Here is a 12,991-nt window from a genome sequence, read left to right on the forward strand (position 1 = left end):
CAGAGACGGGGTTTCACCATGTTGGCCAGAATGGTCTCGATCTCCTGCCCTCATGATCTGCCTGCATCAGCCTCCCAAAGTGCTAGGATTACAGGTAGGAGCCACCGCGCCCGGCCTCATAAGTCATGCGTTTCTAACAAGCTCCCAGGCGATCCTGATGCTGCTAGTCTATGGACAACGCTTTGAATAGCAAGGATCTGGCCTACGGTGTGCAGTAGAACTTTCTGCAATCAATAAAACGTTCTATATTTGTACCAATATAAGACCTTGAAATGTGGCTGGTGTGACTGAGTAATTAAATTTGTGTTTTTATTTGGTTTTAATTAATCTAAATTTAAATAGTCAAATGCAGCTAGTAGCTACTGTATTGGGCAGCACAGGTCCAGAAAGTCCCTCAGGGATAAATTTCAATATGGATAATGGAGTTTGGGGGTGATCACCCCATTGGGCAAGGATCAGGGGAATTATTTTGAAAGCTGGACTACAAGAGTTCCCAAGACAGTGTCCCTTATAAGTAAGTCCTTGGCAGTCAGGGAAAAGCCTTTCCTTCCAGCCAGATTCGTCTTGCTTTTGCAGTGGAATCCTGGTAGTGGCTCTCCCAGGGCTGCTACTTCCCTGCCTGGACAGGTTGGCTCAGACACTCCTAGGGCCCCAGGAGACAGGACATAGATGGCCCAATCCAACAGGCCCAAGACATACCCCTCCTCATACCTACTTTTGCAAGGCCAATTGATTAAATCTAGAGAACACACAATCGAAAACCACCCAGCCAGTGCTCTTTTTGGTGGGAAGAAAAGCAATGGGATTGGTAAACAGAAGAGGCTGGAAGTTAGGACAGGAGGCAGGATGAGAGAGCAGGGGTTAAGTGGGGAGACAAAAGGGGCTAAAGTGTCAGAGGGACCAGTAGAGGGGCAAGAAATAGGGAGAACAGGCATAGGGGAGCATAAAGGAGACAGATGTCAGGAAGAATGGTGTTAGAGAGGAAGAAACTATGTGGGGAACTATGTGGGGATCAGGAGGTATTCAGAACCAACCTGAGTGGGACAGCTATGTGTGGGACCTGCAGGAGCCCCACGTCACCCCTACCCCTAGGGCAGTAAGTGTTAAATACTTACCTCCTCGGTGGATGATCAGAAGATGACAGGGTGGGGCTTCTTTGGTGCATTTGTTGTGGCACTTTAACCTGAGAAAGATAAAGAGAAAGAAAGATGGATAGGTGAATGGCTGAGTGAGTGGATAGGTGGGTGGGTGGATGGATGGATGGGTGGATGAGTGGATGAATGGATGGGTAGATGGATGGGGGATAGATAGGTGAGTAGATGAATGGGTGAATGGATTCACGGATGGATGGATGGGTAGTTGGATGCATAAATTGGTAGATGGATGGATGCATGGCTGGGTGGATGAATGGGTGGATAGATTGATAGGTGGCTGAACAGATGGATGGATGGTGGATGGATGAGTGGATGAATAGATGGATAAATGGGTAGGTGGATGGATGGGTGGGTGGATGAGTGGGTGGATAGATGGGCAGAGAGATGAACAGATGAATGGATGGGAGATGAATGAACAGATAGATTGATGGGTGATGTGTGGATAGACGGATAGATGGGGAAGTGAATGGATAAATAAATGGATAGATGGGTGGGTGGGTGGATGGATGGATGCATGGTGGATGGGTAGGTAGATGGATAGGTGGATAGATGGGATGCCCCCAGTGGTCTGGAAAGCTCTGAGTGCTGTGGATACCAAGATGTGAGATGAGATGGGGCAGCTACTGCAAAGGCATATCCTCAGCAAACCAGGAAATTAACTCTGGAGACAGGCTTCTAGTATCCTACCCTCTCAGGTCAGTCTTGAGTGGTCCAACAGTGGATGGCAGCTGTTTTATTAGCATTGCCCACATGGACTTCATGTTTTAAAAAAATATCAAATATCATGCTTTTCCCATCAGCCTGTATCCATGATCATCATCACAATTCTTCTCATCATCTTCCATTTACTTGAAGACTCATTTTATACTATGTCATTGAATCTTTGTAACAATCTCACAAAATGGGCATCATTATCATTCCCATTTCACAGATGGAAAAACTGAGATTAATTGACCTGCCCTGACAGAAAACCCGGGTCAGTGATCCCAAAGGTGACCGCTCATTTTTCTTAAAGCCTCAAGCTGTAGGACACATTCAACCAGGGCTTCCAATTATAATGAAATCGGTGCCAGGCATTAAGTTTTAGAGGCATAAAGTTGAAGAGTTTAGAATGAAAATGTCTTCCTTTGAGAGGAGCCAAAGAGGACACCTTGCTCTTTCCCCTGGAGTTGCCTGACTTCACAAGGATAATAAAAATCACAAATTACTGCAGCCTCGCTTTGTCCTTCTCTTTTAGAGTTTTATGTCAAAAGGAAAGATACACCCTGTGGAAGATGCCATAAGTGCCCCATTCATATCCCCTTGGATTCTCTTACCATTTTGCACATACCAGCCTAACTTCCAGCAGCCAACATCTTTGCCAGATGGTGGCCCTCAGGCTGCTTGGAGATTTAGTATGAAAACAGACACAAATACTAACCTCAGAAGTAGGAACTTTACAGTTGCCCCCTACTCTCTTCCAGATTTGACAGTTCTCTTTAAAATAATGGTTTGAATATGCAGGCACAGACTCAACATTGATTCCTCCAATTAGTCTAGTTCAGTCGTTCTGAAAGTAGCGTCCTCAGAACAGCAGCATAAGCACCACCTGGGAACTTTTCTGGAGCCCCACGGCAGATCTGCTGAACCAGCACTCGGAGGCTAGGCTGTAGCAGGCAGCACTCTGGGTCTGAACGAGCCCTCCAGGTGAATCGGATGCATGCTCAGGTGAGAACCACCAGCCTAGCTGATTGTTTTGGAATATTTGTGCACATTTCCCCAGTTTTTCTCTTGTTTGGTCTTTCATGGTCCTGATGGGGCTCTGAATTCCTCTCTGAAAAAGTTAGACCTGGGACCACCAAGAGTGCAGCAGGGGAGCAAAGAGGGACATGGGCAATATGAGACAATGCTGAATCACAGGGTGAGACATAAGCCCCTCTCCAATTCTCTTTCAATCTGATGGCACCAGAGAGAAGGTGTCTCCAACACGTGTTATGTCCAGTCCTAGATTTCGACAGGTAGCAGTATCTACAGGGAGTTTTCTCAATGGATTTTTCAATTTGAAAATTTATTTTTTTCCAGTTTGCCTTATGAGATGGTTTGAATATTTGTCCCTTCCAAGTCTCATGTTGAAACGTGACCTCCAAGTTGGAAGTGAACCTAGTGGAAGGTGTTTGGGTCATGAGGGTGGATCCTTCACAAATGGCTTGGTGCCTTCCCTATGGTAATGAGTGAGTTCTCACTCTATTAAAGACCCTGAGATCTGATTGTTTAAAGGAGCCTGGCACCTCCTTCTATCTCTCTTGCTACCTCTCTTGCCATGTGACACCCCTGCTCCCCCTTCTCCTTCTGCTACCAGACCTTATCAGAAGCCAAGAAGATGCTGGTGCCATCTTTGTACAGCCTGCAGAATCATGAGCCAAATAAACTTTTCTTTATAAATTACCCAGCCTCAGGTATTCCTTTATAGCAATGCAAAACAGACTAACACACCTTATATTAATGGCAAGTGATGTTGATTTTTCATTTATGATAATGAGATGCATTTTCATCTTTCAATAAATTTAAGTTTAAAAAGGCCGTAAATAGAAAAAAAGTAAAAATAGTAGAGCGGATATGTAATTATGATAAAATCGTGACAGAGTGTTAGACAAATGTCTGAGTTAGACTGGGAAAAGCTGACTTAGACATTTTGGAATCTACAAAAAGAGGACACAGCTCTTGGCACCAGGAAGTCTAAGATGGTTGAAAAACATTTGGAATTGCTGTTGGTCATGAAGGACATAAAAACGGTAGGGCACTGAAAATAACAAGAACTAACATGTATGATGTGTCAGGTAATATCCCAAGTGCTTTACATCATTCATTTAATCCTCGTAACAGCCCTAAGAAGTAGCAATTATTGTTAGTCCCATTTTACAGAGTGAGAAACTCAGGCTCATCAAATTTGGATAACTTACCTAAGGTCAAATAGCCAGTAAGAGACAGAGGTCCCTTACTGGGGGCTAGATGCTAGATGCCTTCATTATAACCACAATGCTAGATGCCTTCGCAACTTGCACACTTTTTGCTTTATCATTTTGGGTGTAGGTGTGGGTAAAGCAGAAAGTTCCCGGGAGCTATGACTGCCTGAGTCAAAATGCCCTTCTTTCAGACAAGCCTAAGATAACACCTAATTCTTCCCAATACAGACGCTTGACTTCACAAGGATCATCAAAATCCCAAGTTACTGTGACCTGGCTTTCTTTGTCTTTTCCTTTTCTAAGATCCTCAGACTCTCAGACTTATGGGAAATATCCCAGCCCCCGTGGGAAAGCTCATGATATCTCAAAACCCTTATGCAGAGCTCTGCTAAATGTGAAACTGGCCTTTTATTCATTCAACAGTGAGCTTGGCCTGGAGTGCCCCAGGTACTGGAGATACACAACGAACAAGACTAATGCAGCCTCTCTGTTTATGGGGAATGATGATAAATGTATAAGCAGATAAATCAAATAACTGCAGATGTCATAAGATCATAAAAATATATTTCAGGGAAGTGGGATGGGGGGAATGATGGGGTATGAGGGAGGTCCTCGCGTAGGTGTCAAGGGTAGGTGAAGCCGAGTTCCGGCACAAAGGTTTGGAGGGCAGGACATGTGTGCTGAGTTCAAGGGTCAAAAGTTAAAGGTTGATGAGGCTTTTAAAGTGATGAGAACTTTTAAAAGTGAAGAGAACAACACGAACGGTGGGGACATGAGGAAGGGGAGGTGGCGGAGACCCTGAAAGCTAAGACAAAGGATCTGCATTTGAATCTGCAGGTGCTGTGAAGCCGCTGAAGGTTTCTGAGGACCATGACATGGTCAGACAGATGTTTGGGAAGCCCTGAGCTTCGGGGAATCTGATGTCAAAGGGGAGTCGGACCAAGAAGTTTCTGCACTTGGAATAGCTGGACTCCACTCCAGAAATTTCAAGAAAGAATTGTTTTCCTTTCCAACACCCCCAGCTATGAGTCATCTCTAATAAACCCAGCTGGGAGAGTGCCTTGCGGATACAAAGAAGCCCTGTGGCTATCTCGTGGGCAGCACTTTGAATCAGGGGCATGCAATTTAATTTAACCTGTAGACCACTGCTAACCCAAGACAGGACAGGTGAGGCTGCCCACGACCTTGGCCTGTTTCCTGCTCTCCTCCTTGGCATTTTTCCTCTCCAGAGTCCCTTGTTGCTTATCTCTTGCAGTAATAGAAAAGCCCTCCCTGACCTCTGTCCCAGGAGTGGGAGACCAAACACTCTTCCTTCCAGTCAGGGGCTTCAGAGGGCAGCATTAGCAGTGGAAACACAGCCTTGCTCATGCAGAAAACCCCAAGAGAAATATCTCCAATGTCCAGGCACTTAAACCTTGCATGGAGGTTCAGATGTCAAGAATGAGAGCCTGCACATCCAGGATCTGCTAACAGAGTCGGCAGGATTAGACAAGCCCTGAAATTACACAGACTCTGGAGAGCGAGGGAAGAGGGACCACAGCAAGACTTTGCAAGCACACTATGTCCCACTTAACAGAAACTGTTTTTCCAGCTGGAAGTGTGCAGCATTTTCCCAAAATATGACTTTTCCTTTTCCCTACCCGTGGAAGAAAGAGCTACTAGCATATAATTTACCAGGAGACCACCTGCTTCAAAATTAGATTCCCAGGCCTCACTCTCCGAGGTCCTGATTGGGTAAGTGTCTGTTGGGAATGCAAATTTTAAGCAAGCACACGTGAAACTTGAGAACTACCGTATCAGAGGAATACATTCTACTTCCCAGATGAGAGATGTATGGGAGCCTGAATCTTTCAGTATACAATGTTCTCCTCCGAGAGGAAAATAGGGGGGAAGTATATAGAACAAATCTAGGTTCAAATCCTGATACTACCACTCCCTGGCTGTGATAACTTGGGCAAGCTGCTGATACACTCAGAGCCTCAGTTTCCCCATCCATAAAGTGGGGACAATTGTAGCATCTTGCCTCTGTAGGTGGCAGTGAGGACTAATGATATAATGCAAGTAAAGTGCCCAGAAAAATACCTGGCACACAGTAGAATCTCAAGAATTGGCAGGTGCTATCTTTTTTATTATGGTAGTTACCATAATTATTGCTAGTTTGTGTAGCAGCTTTCTACAGCAAGCCCCTAAGATCCTCTGCTGGAGGACTTTCTCTGGCTGGAAACATGGGCTGGCTAGAACACTTGGAGACCTTAACCAACTATAGGTGGGCATTGGTTGATGGATATTCCAGCCCCCTCTCTCATGGTTTGCATGACCCAGAGGCATGCTCATTTTAGGACTGCACCCCAATCCCCCCAAGCACCTGCTCTTTGATGCACCCATTACCAGCTGCCTTAACTCTCTGTCTTACTTCCCCACTCCTCTATTGGTATGGCCTGGGATCACCTCTCAAATAAACCACTTGCCCTCACATCCTTGTCTCTGGGTTTGTGGAAACAGGGGAGCCCGGTTAAAACATCAGGATTATTAACAGAAATTCAGAGCATAAACATGACCTTCCACACAGCTCTCACACCAAAACCAAGCCTTCTGCCCCTTGACTCCTCGTGCGTCTCTAGCTGCCAGTCCTTAATGAATTTGGTTCTCCAGGTGCTCCATTCCCCAGGGAGGAAGGGAAGAGGTGGGTGGACACAGCAGACTGCCTCCAACAACACGAAAGAAGGCAAACCTTCACACCAGACGTGGGCCAGGAGGAGCTCCATGTTTCAAGATGGTGAGTCTGAAGGATTCCCAGGCACCAGGGAAGGTCCTATATGGTTCCAGAAGGGGTCAAAAGTTTGCACTTTGGAATCAAGCTGACCTGAGCCTAAATCACAGGTCTGCCCTTCCTAGCAGGGCAAGAGAGCATTTAATGAGAGAATGAGTAGTGCCACATAGGCACTAAATAGGTCAACGCTTTAGCAGGCAGGGATACGACCCACTCTGAACGCACGCAGGAAACGCCCTGCCACCCTCATAGAGCCTGCACACTTGGAAAGGATTTATTTAAAACTTTCATTGCAAACAGTTAACTTGTTTTTCTTTCAACTTCCAAGGTTTAATAGGATAAGCTTCAGTTATCGGGAAAAGTTGCTTACGAGGAACATCTCATTCCCCCGAGGGAGCTGCTGGCTAAATGAGACGTCGTCTCTGTCTGAAAATTAAATATGTGAATTCACCTTGAGGGCAGAATCTAGGTCTCCCTCACGTTCTGCCTCCCTTTCCTTTCCTCCTTCATTGAAAGACGCCTGGTGCTCATCATCTGGTGGGTAAGTATCAGAGAGAGAAAGAGGAGGAAAGAAAAAGAATGGGTGGAAGGGGAAATCTGTGAGATTTAGAAACATTCGAATCCCTATCAAAACGTTATTGAAAGGTCATTTCTATTTCTTATAAATCATATCCCTCTTTGTTTGTGAAATGCAATGATGCCCCCTTCTTTCTTCCCTCCCTTCTTCCCAGCGTGGGGCTCAGGGGCAAGGATTTGACCAGAAGCAAACTGGATCTCCATGGGAACTGCGGGGGACACATGGTCTCTTTCACAAGCAGCTCTGCTGTTTCCTTGAAAGATTTGTCATGGCCCCCTGTGAAGCAGTCACAAGCCTAGAGCCTGGCGCAGAGCTGGGATTGGAATGCCGGCGTTCGCAGGAGGGACAGGCAAGACCCCTCCTGGGGAAGACTGTCACGTCCATTTCTCACCATTCATTGGGCGGTTCTAACCAATGGATGAAAATTTGCTCCCATCAGCTTCAATCTCTCATTTCTCCTACTTTTTCTTGTACCATACCAGCAAACTTCACAATAATCTGTCTGAGTAGGGCCTGGTCTTTCCTTCCAGAGTGCAAATGGAACGTTTTAAAAACCTGGCTCCTAATATCCAATTGAGGAAACATTCAATAAGCACAAACTTTGAGCCAGGCGCTAAATTCCGCAACTCATGTCCCCTGAACAGCAATCTCATAAGAGGTGGATATTGTTACACCCATGTAACATGTGAAAAGTACTGAAAACCTAGCTTTGTTGGCTTGCTTTTGTTAATAAAATAGTGGATATCAATTTATGTATGGCTATGGAATCTCAATATTGACCATGAGAATAGGAATAATAATTATTTCCCTCTACCATGTGAGATAAACTGTGTGAAATGTTTTACATATATTTTAACCCTTATTAGCTTCTGTTTGTCTGTTTGTTTACTCTCACTGCAGATCTAATACATTCATTTTGCTCACTCATTCTTCAGAAAACAGAAGTGATAAATCCTTATAGATGTGCCCCCATTGTGTAATCATGTGATGTATAATTCTGTCTTCTATGTGCATGTTTTTAAAACCTCAATTCAAGTTTTAGACTGCAATCAAGTTGAAGACTTGAAGTCTAAGACTCTTTTTAACTGTTATCTTTTTCCTCCAGTATTTTCTTTTGCTTTTTAACTGTTTTTTTTTTTTTTTTTTTGAGACGGAGTCTTGCTCTGTTACCCAGGCTGGAGTGCAATGGCACAATCTTGGCTAATTTTGGTATTTTTTGTAGAGACAGGGTTTCACCACGTTTGCCAGGCTGGTCTCAAACTGCTGACCTCACGCGATCTGCCTGCCTTGGCCTCCCAAAGTGCTGGGATTACAGGCATGAGGCACCATGCCTGGCCTGTCCCCCTCTTTCTGTCCATGTGTTCTCATCATTTAGCTCCCACTTACAAGTGAGAACATGTGGTATTTGGTTTTCTGTTCCCGCGTTAGTTTGCTAGGGATAATGGCCTCCAGTTCCATCCATGTTCCTGCAAAGGACGTGATCTTGTTCTTTTTTATAACTGCATAGTATTCCATGTACATCCATTTTTAAGTCAAGAAGACTGGGGTCCAGTAACAAGCTCAGTCACACAGATAGTAATGGGCAGAATTGGGACAATTCACCCATGCATGCCCACAAGAAAACACTGTGTTCCTCCTCTGTGCCAAGGGTTGTGCTCGGCACTGGGGGTATAATAATTAAATAAGACAAGAATTCTTTCTTTAAAGATCTTACAGTCTAGCAAGAAATGTACCGTCCAAGAATGTAAACCCGTCGCTTGTGGCTTCAAGCATGAACATCTTTCTACTCATCCTACTGCCACCAAATTGCCTCTTAGAAATGAGCCCATCTGGATTTGAACCAGATTTTGGGGGCCTCATATTGGCAAGAACCGCTCTCTCTCCAGAGGTCCCTACTGAGATCTACTCAAGCAACAAATATTTACTGAGCATTTACCATGTGCCAAGCACCGTGCTGGCCCTAGAGGTTTAAACAGTGAATAGTCCAGAAACGAGATGGCCCTGCCTTCAAGGACTTTAAAGTCTGGTCAGGAAGACAGGCAGGTAAATAGACAAATACAACATAGTAGTATGTAATATGGTGTGACAGAAAAGGGCAGACGGTGGCACTTCAGATTTGAGAGGAGTCAAGGAGGGCTTCCTGGAGGAAAGTGGTGGCTGAGCTGAGCTTAAAAGATAAATGAGAGCCAGGAGAGGTGTGCAAGAAAGATGCAGGCAGTAGCAATGGGGTGCAAAGACATATCAGTGAGTGGGCACACGGCCTGCCACAGGGATTGATGGCTCAGGGAAGCTGGAGCTCTGCGCACAAAGAGGGGGGAGATCCGAGGGGATAGAGGAGTAAGCAAACATGGCGCAGGGTCTCATCATGCAGCTGGATTTCGCCGAGAGCCAGGGGGAACTAACGAAGGATTTTAAACCGGGAGGGGAACGCTGGCTAAGCATTTTAAAAAGGCCCCCTCTGGCAGCAGAAACTTGCAATTAAAGGGCAGCAAAGTTCCCCTCATTATCTTCCCTACTCTCTGTACCTGCTTTCCTTTTCCAGGTCACTGCATTAAGTGTTCCTGAAGGCTTCTTGCAAAAAAAAAAAAAAAAAAAAAAAAAAGGCAAAAAAAAAAAAAAAAAAAAAAAAAAAAACGAAACCAAATCCTTGCCCGCTTTGCAGCAGGGCTTGTTTCACTGCATACCCCAGTTGAGCATTCTGGTCTCATGTGAGTTCCCCTGTGGTCTCTTGTTTGAACCAATGCTTCTAGAAATGCCTCCGTAGGCTCCAAGTGCAGGATATCAAAACACCCTTTCCCTCACTGCTAACAACTCGGTGGGGTCTAGCTCTTTAGCCTATAGCCAACCCCAGTATAAATGAGCAAAGGGCGGGTGGTAGGGAGTATTGACATATAAATCAGACCTCGGGCTCCAGGGACATCATGAAAAATCACCAGGAACCCCCCAGCACTTTTCTCTCCATAAGAGAACACTGCAAGGGAAGCTGTACATTGATTACTTGTTGTACCCTCCCTCCTCTCCTCTCCCCCACTTTCCCTGAAAAAGGAGAAAGTGACTGTAGAGTCTTCTTGGCTCTCTGAACCCAGAGATGTTCATCAGAACACAAAGATCCATTTGTCGTCTTTCAATTCAACAAAGGATGAGGGGAGCGTGGGGCAGGCTGGGGGATGGATGACGAAAACCTCTGGTCCAGGCTGGGATTGAGACCAGATTCTTATACTCTGTTCTGCTTGTTTAGTTAAAGGGCAAGCAGGGTGACACGTAGCATTTATTGCCGGCCTACTGCGTAGCCAGCCCTTTGCCCATGTAAAGTGGTTAAAAGTCTGGGATCTTGAATCAGAGCGATCAGTGAGTTTGAGTAACAGATCCACTCACCGTGACACTTTGAGCCAGCTTTTTACTTCTGAAGGCCTCTGTTTCCTTGTCTGTAAAATGGGGGTAATAACAGACCCTACCTACTTTCGATAGTTGTGGCAAGGATTAAATGAGATCATGCATGTAAAGTGTTTAGAAAAATGTCTGGCACCTGAGTGAGCCCCCAATACATGATAGCATCATCATAATTATCATCATCATTATCACATCTAATCCCACCTCAGCCCCCAGTAGAATTATAAGCATCCCTCAGATACAACTATAATTAGACCTAAATTTTTGCTTATCATAGGTAAAAACGCATATATGGGATGATTAACTCCCATTATAATTATTGCAAAAACTGAAGTGTTTCTATTAATAGAAAAGTAAGTTCAAGATTCAAGCTGGTGATCTCCGAAATACTTGCTCATAATTATATCCTGCCAATATCCTGCCTGTTGTACAAACTCCCGAAGCTTCCAGGAACTTCGCAGCAGCTGCGACATCAGCGCTCATCATTTCCCCACTTTTTAAAGGTCTGGGTAAATTAGTGCAATGGTGGCTCAAACCAGCCATGGCTTACTTCACACTTTTATCTCCTCATCACTTGTGGCTGCAGCCATGTTGCAAAACAACAGGACATTTTTAGGTAAAACATATTTTGATGCAAGAACGTGGGAGAGCAGAATGCACAGGGCAAGAGGGAAACCCCACATGTGCTTGGTTTTGCTGTGTTATTGGACATTTTCACTTGGATTTTGATGTGTATGAATCCCAGTGAAAAGATCCACTAACACGGCAAAACTCAATTGAGGAGTGCGTGGCTTATTTAAGTAAAAATTAGTAAAGTGACTGCTTATATAAAAACAAGTAGGTACAAGCATGTCTAGCCAGCTACTGCAGGCAGGAGGAAAGAGGACTCGTATAAAGGCCATGAAAACACCACTGAAATACACTGGAAATCTTGTGCTGGTTAACTCAGGCTTCCAAACAGCATGTCTTACCTTACTAGGGGAACGATCATGGGTCTCACTCCTACAGAAGTGGGCAGTGACCTCAACCGGAACGTATAAAATGTTTTTAGCTAGTAAAGACCTACCTCTATTACAAGGTGACTAACCTAGGCCTGACCGAAGGCTTTCTAGGCACTTGGGACTTTCAGTGCTAAACCTCGGGAAGTCCTGGACCAACTGGGATGGTTGATCACCCCCTAGTATAATAGGGATTATAACGCCTATATCACCCTATAATTATAGAGTAGATAACCCTGTAGTTCACCCTATAACCTGAAATATATAGAAGGACTCACCCTACAAGTTGACTATTTGAGTAATGAGTCCAAGCACAGGTCAAGCAACTGCAAGTTGCCATTCTAAAACTGAATAATGCACAGCAGAGTCCCATGGCTTAGGAGTGAGTAGCTCTCTACTGTGGGCAGTTTTGACCCCCAGGGGACATTTGGCAATGTCCGCAGATGTTTTTCATGGTCACAACTGGGAGTGAGGAGGGGGTGCTACTGGCATCTAGCAGGTAGAAACTGCAGATAGTGTTAAACATCCTCCAACGACAGGACAGCCCCCACAACATAGAATTATCTGGCCCCAAACGCCAATAGTGCCAAGGTTGAGAAAAACTGAAATAAACCCTTTAACAAGTCTTCCAAGAAGTTGGCTGATTCAGAAAATTCTGAAAGAAGAGCAGAGAACCAGAACTACAGAAAAGGCGAAAATGTGCGAAAATTTTCCAGAACTTCGATGTTGCTTCAACCCATGGAAGCGATTTAGTGGGTCTGTTTCTTTTTATACTTCGCATTCATATAAAGTTGAGTTTTGCAATGAAATAAATGCTGAACAACATATTTAAAGATTCTAATTTGAAAGATTTCTCAAGTCATTATTATTGGGGCATGAACATATTTCATCACATGGAATGAATGTGTTAGCCTCACTGTACATCAGAGAGGTTTAGAAACCTTCCCAGAGTCACACAGTGAGGGAGTGGCAGGGCCAGAACCTGAACTCAGCTCTCTCTGCCCGCAGTCTGTATCCTCGCTGTTGTTTCACTGTCATAAGTTGAGTTTTGTAGAAGCAGATCCTGAAATGAATATTCTTGCAAATGATTTATTGAGGGAGTATGCTCAGAAGAAACCTATTCCAGCTGGGCACGGTGGTTCATGCCTGTAATCCCAGCA

The 12,991-nt window shown here is 44.7% G+C and overlaps 1 protein-coding gene across 1 annotated transcript in view; it reads right to left on the reverse strand.

Annotated features, from left to right (window-relative positions):
* Nucleotides 1-12,991, reverse strand: part of KSR2 (kinase suppressor of ras 2) — a 509,446-nt gene that overhangs the window by 88,119 nt on the left and 408,336 nt on the right. Inside the window, exon 7 of the mRNA XM_011928738.1 lies at nt 1,118-1,183. Within this exon, the coding sequence (XP_011784128.1) occupies nt 1,118-1,183 (66 nt within the window). The remainder of the gene's footprint in view (nt 1-1,117; nt 1,184-12,991) is intronic.

Source organism: Colobus angolensis, unplaced genomic scaffold (genome assembly GCF_000951035.1).
Source record: "Colobus angolensis palliatus isolate OR3802 unplaced genomic scaffold, Cang.pa_1.0 Scaffold79, whole genome shotgun sequence".
Classification (NCBI taxonomy): domain Eukaryota; kingdom Metazoa; phylum Chordata; class Mammalia; order Primates; family Cercopithecidae; genus Colobus; species Colobus angolensis.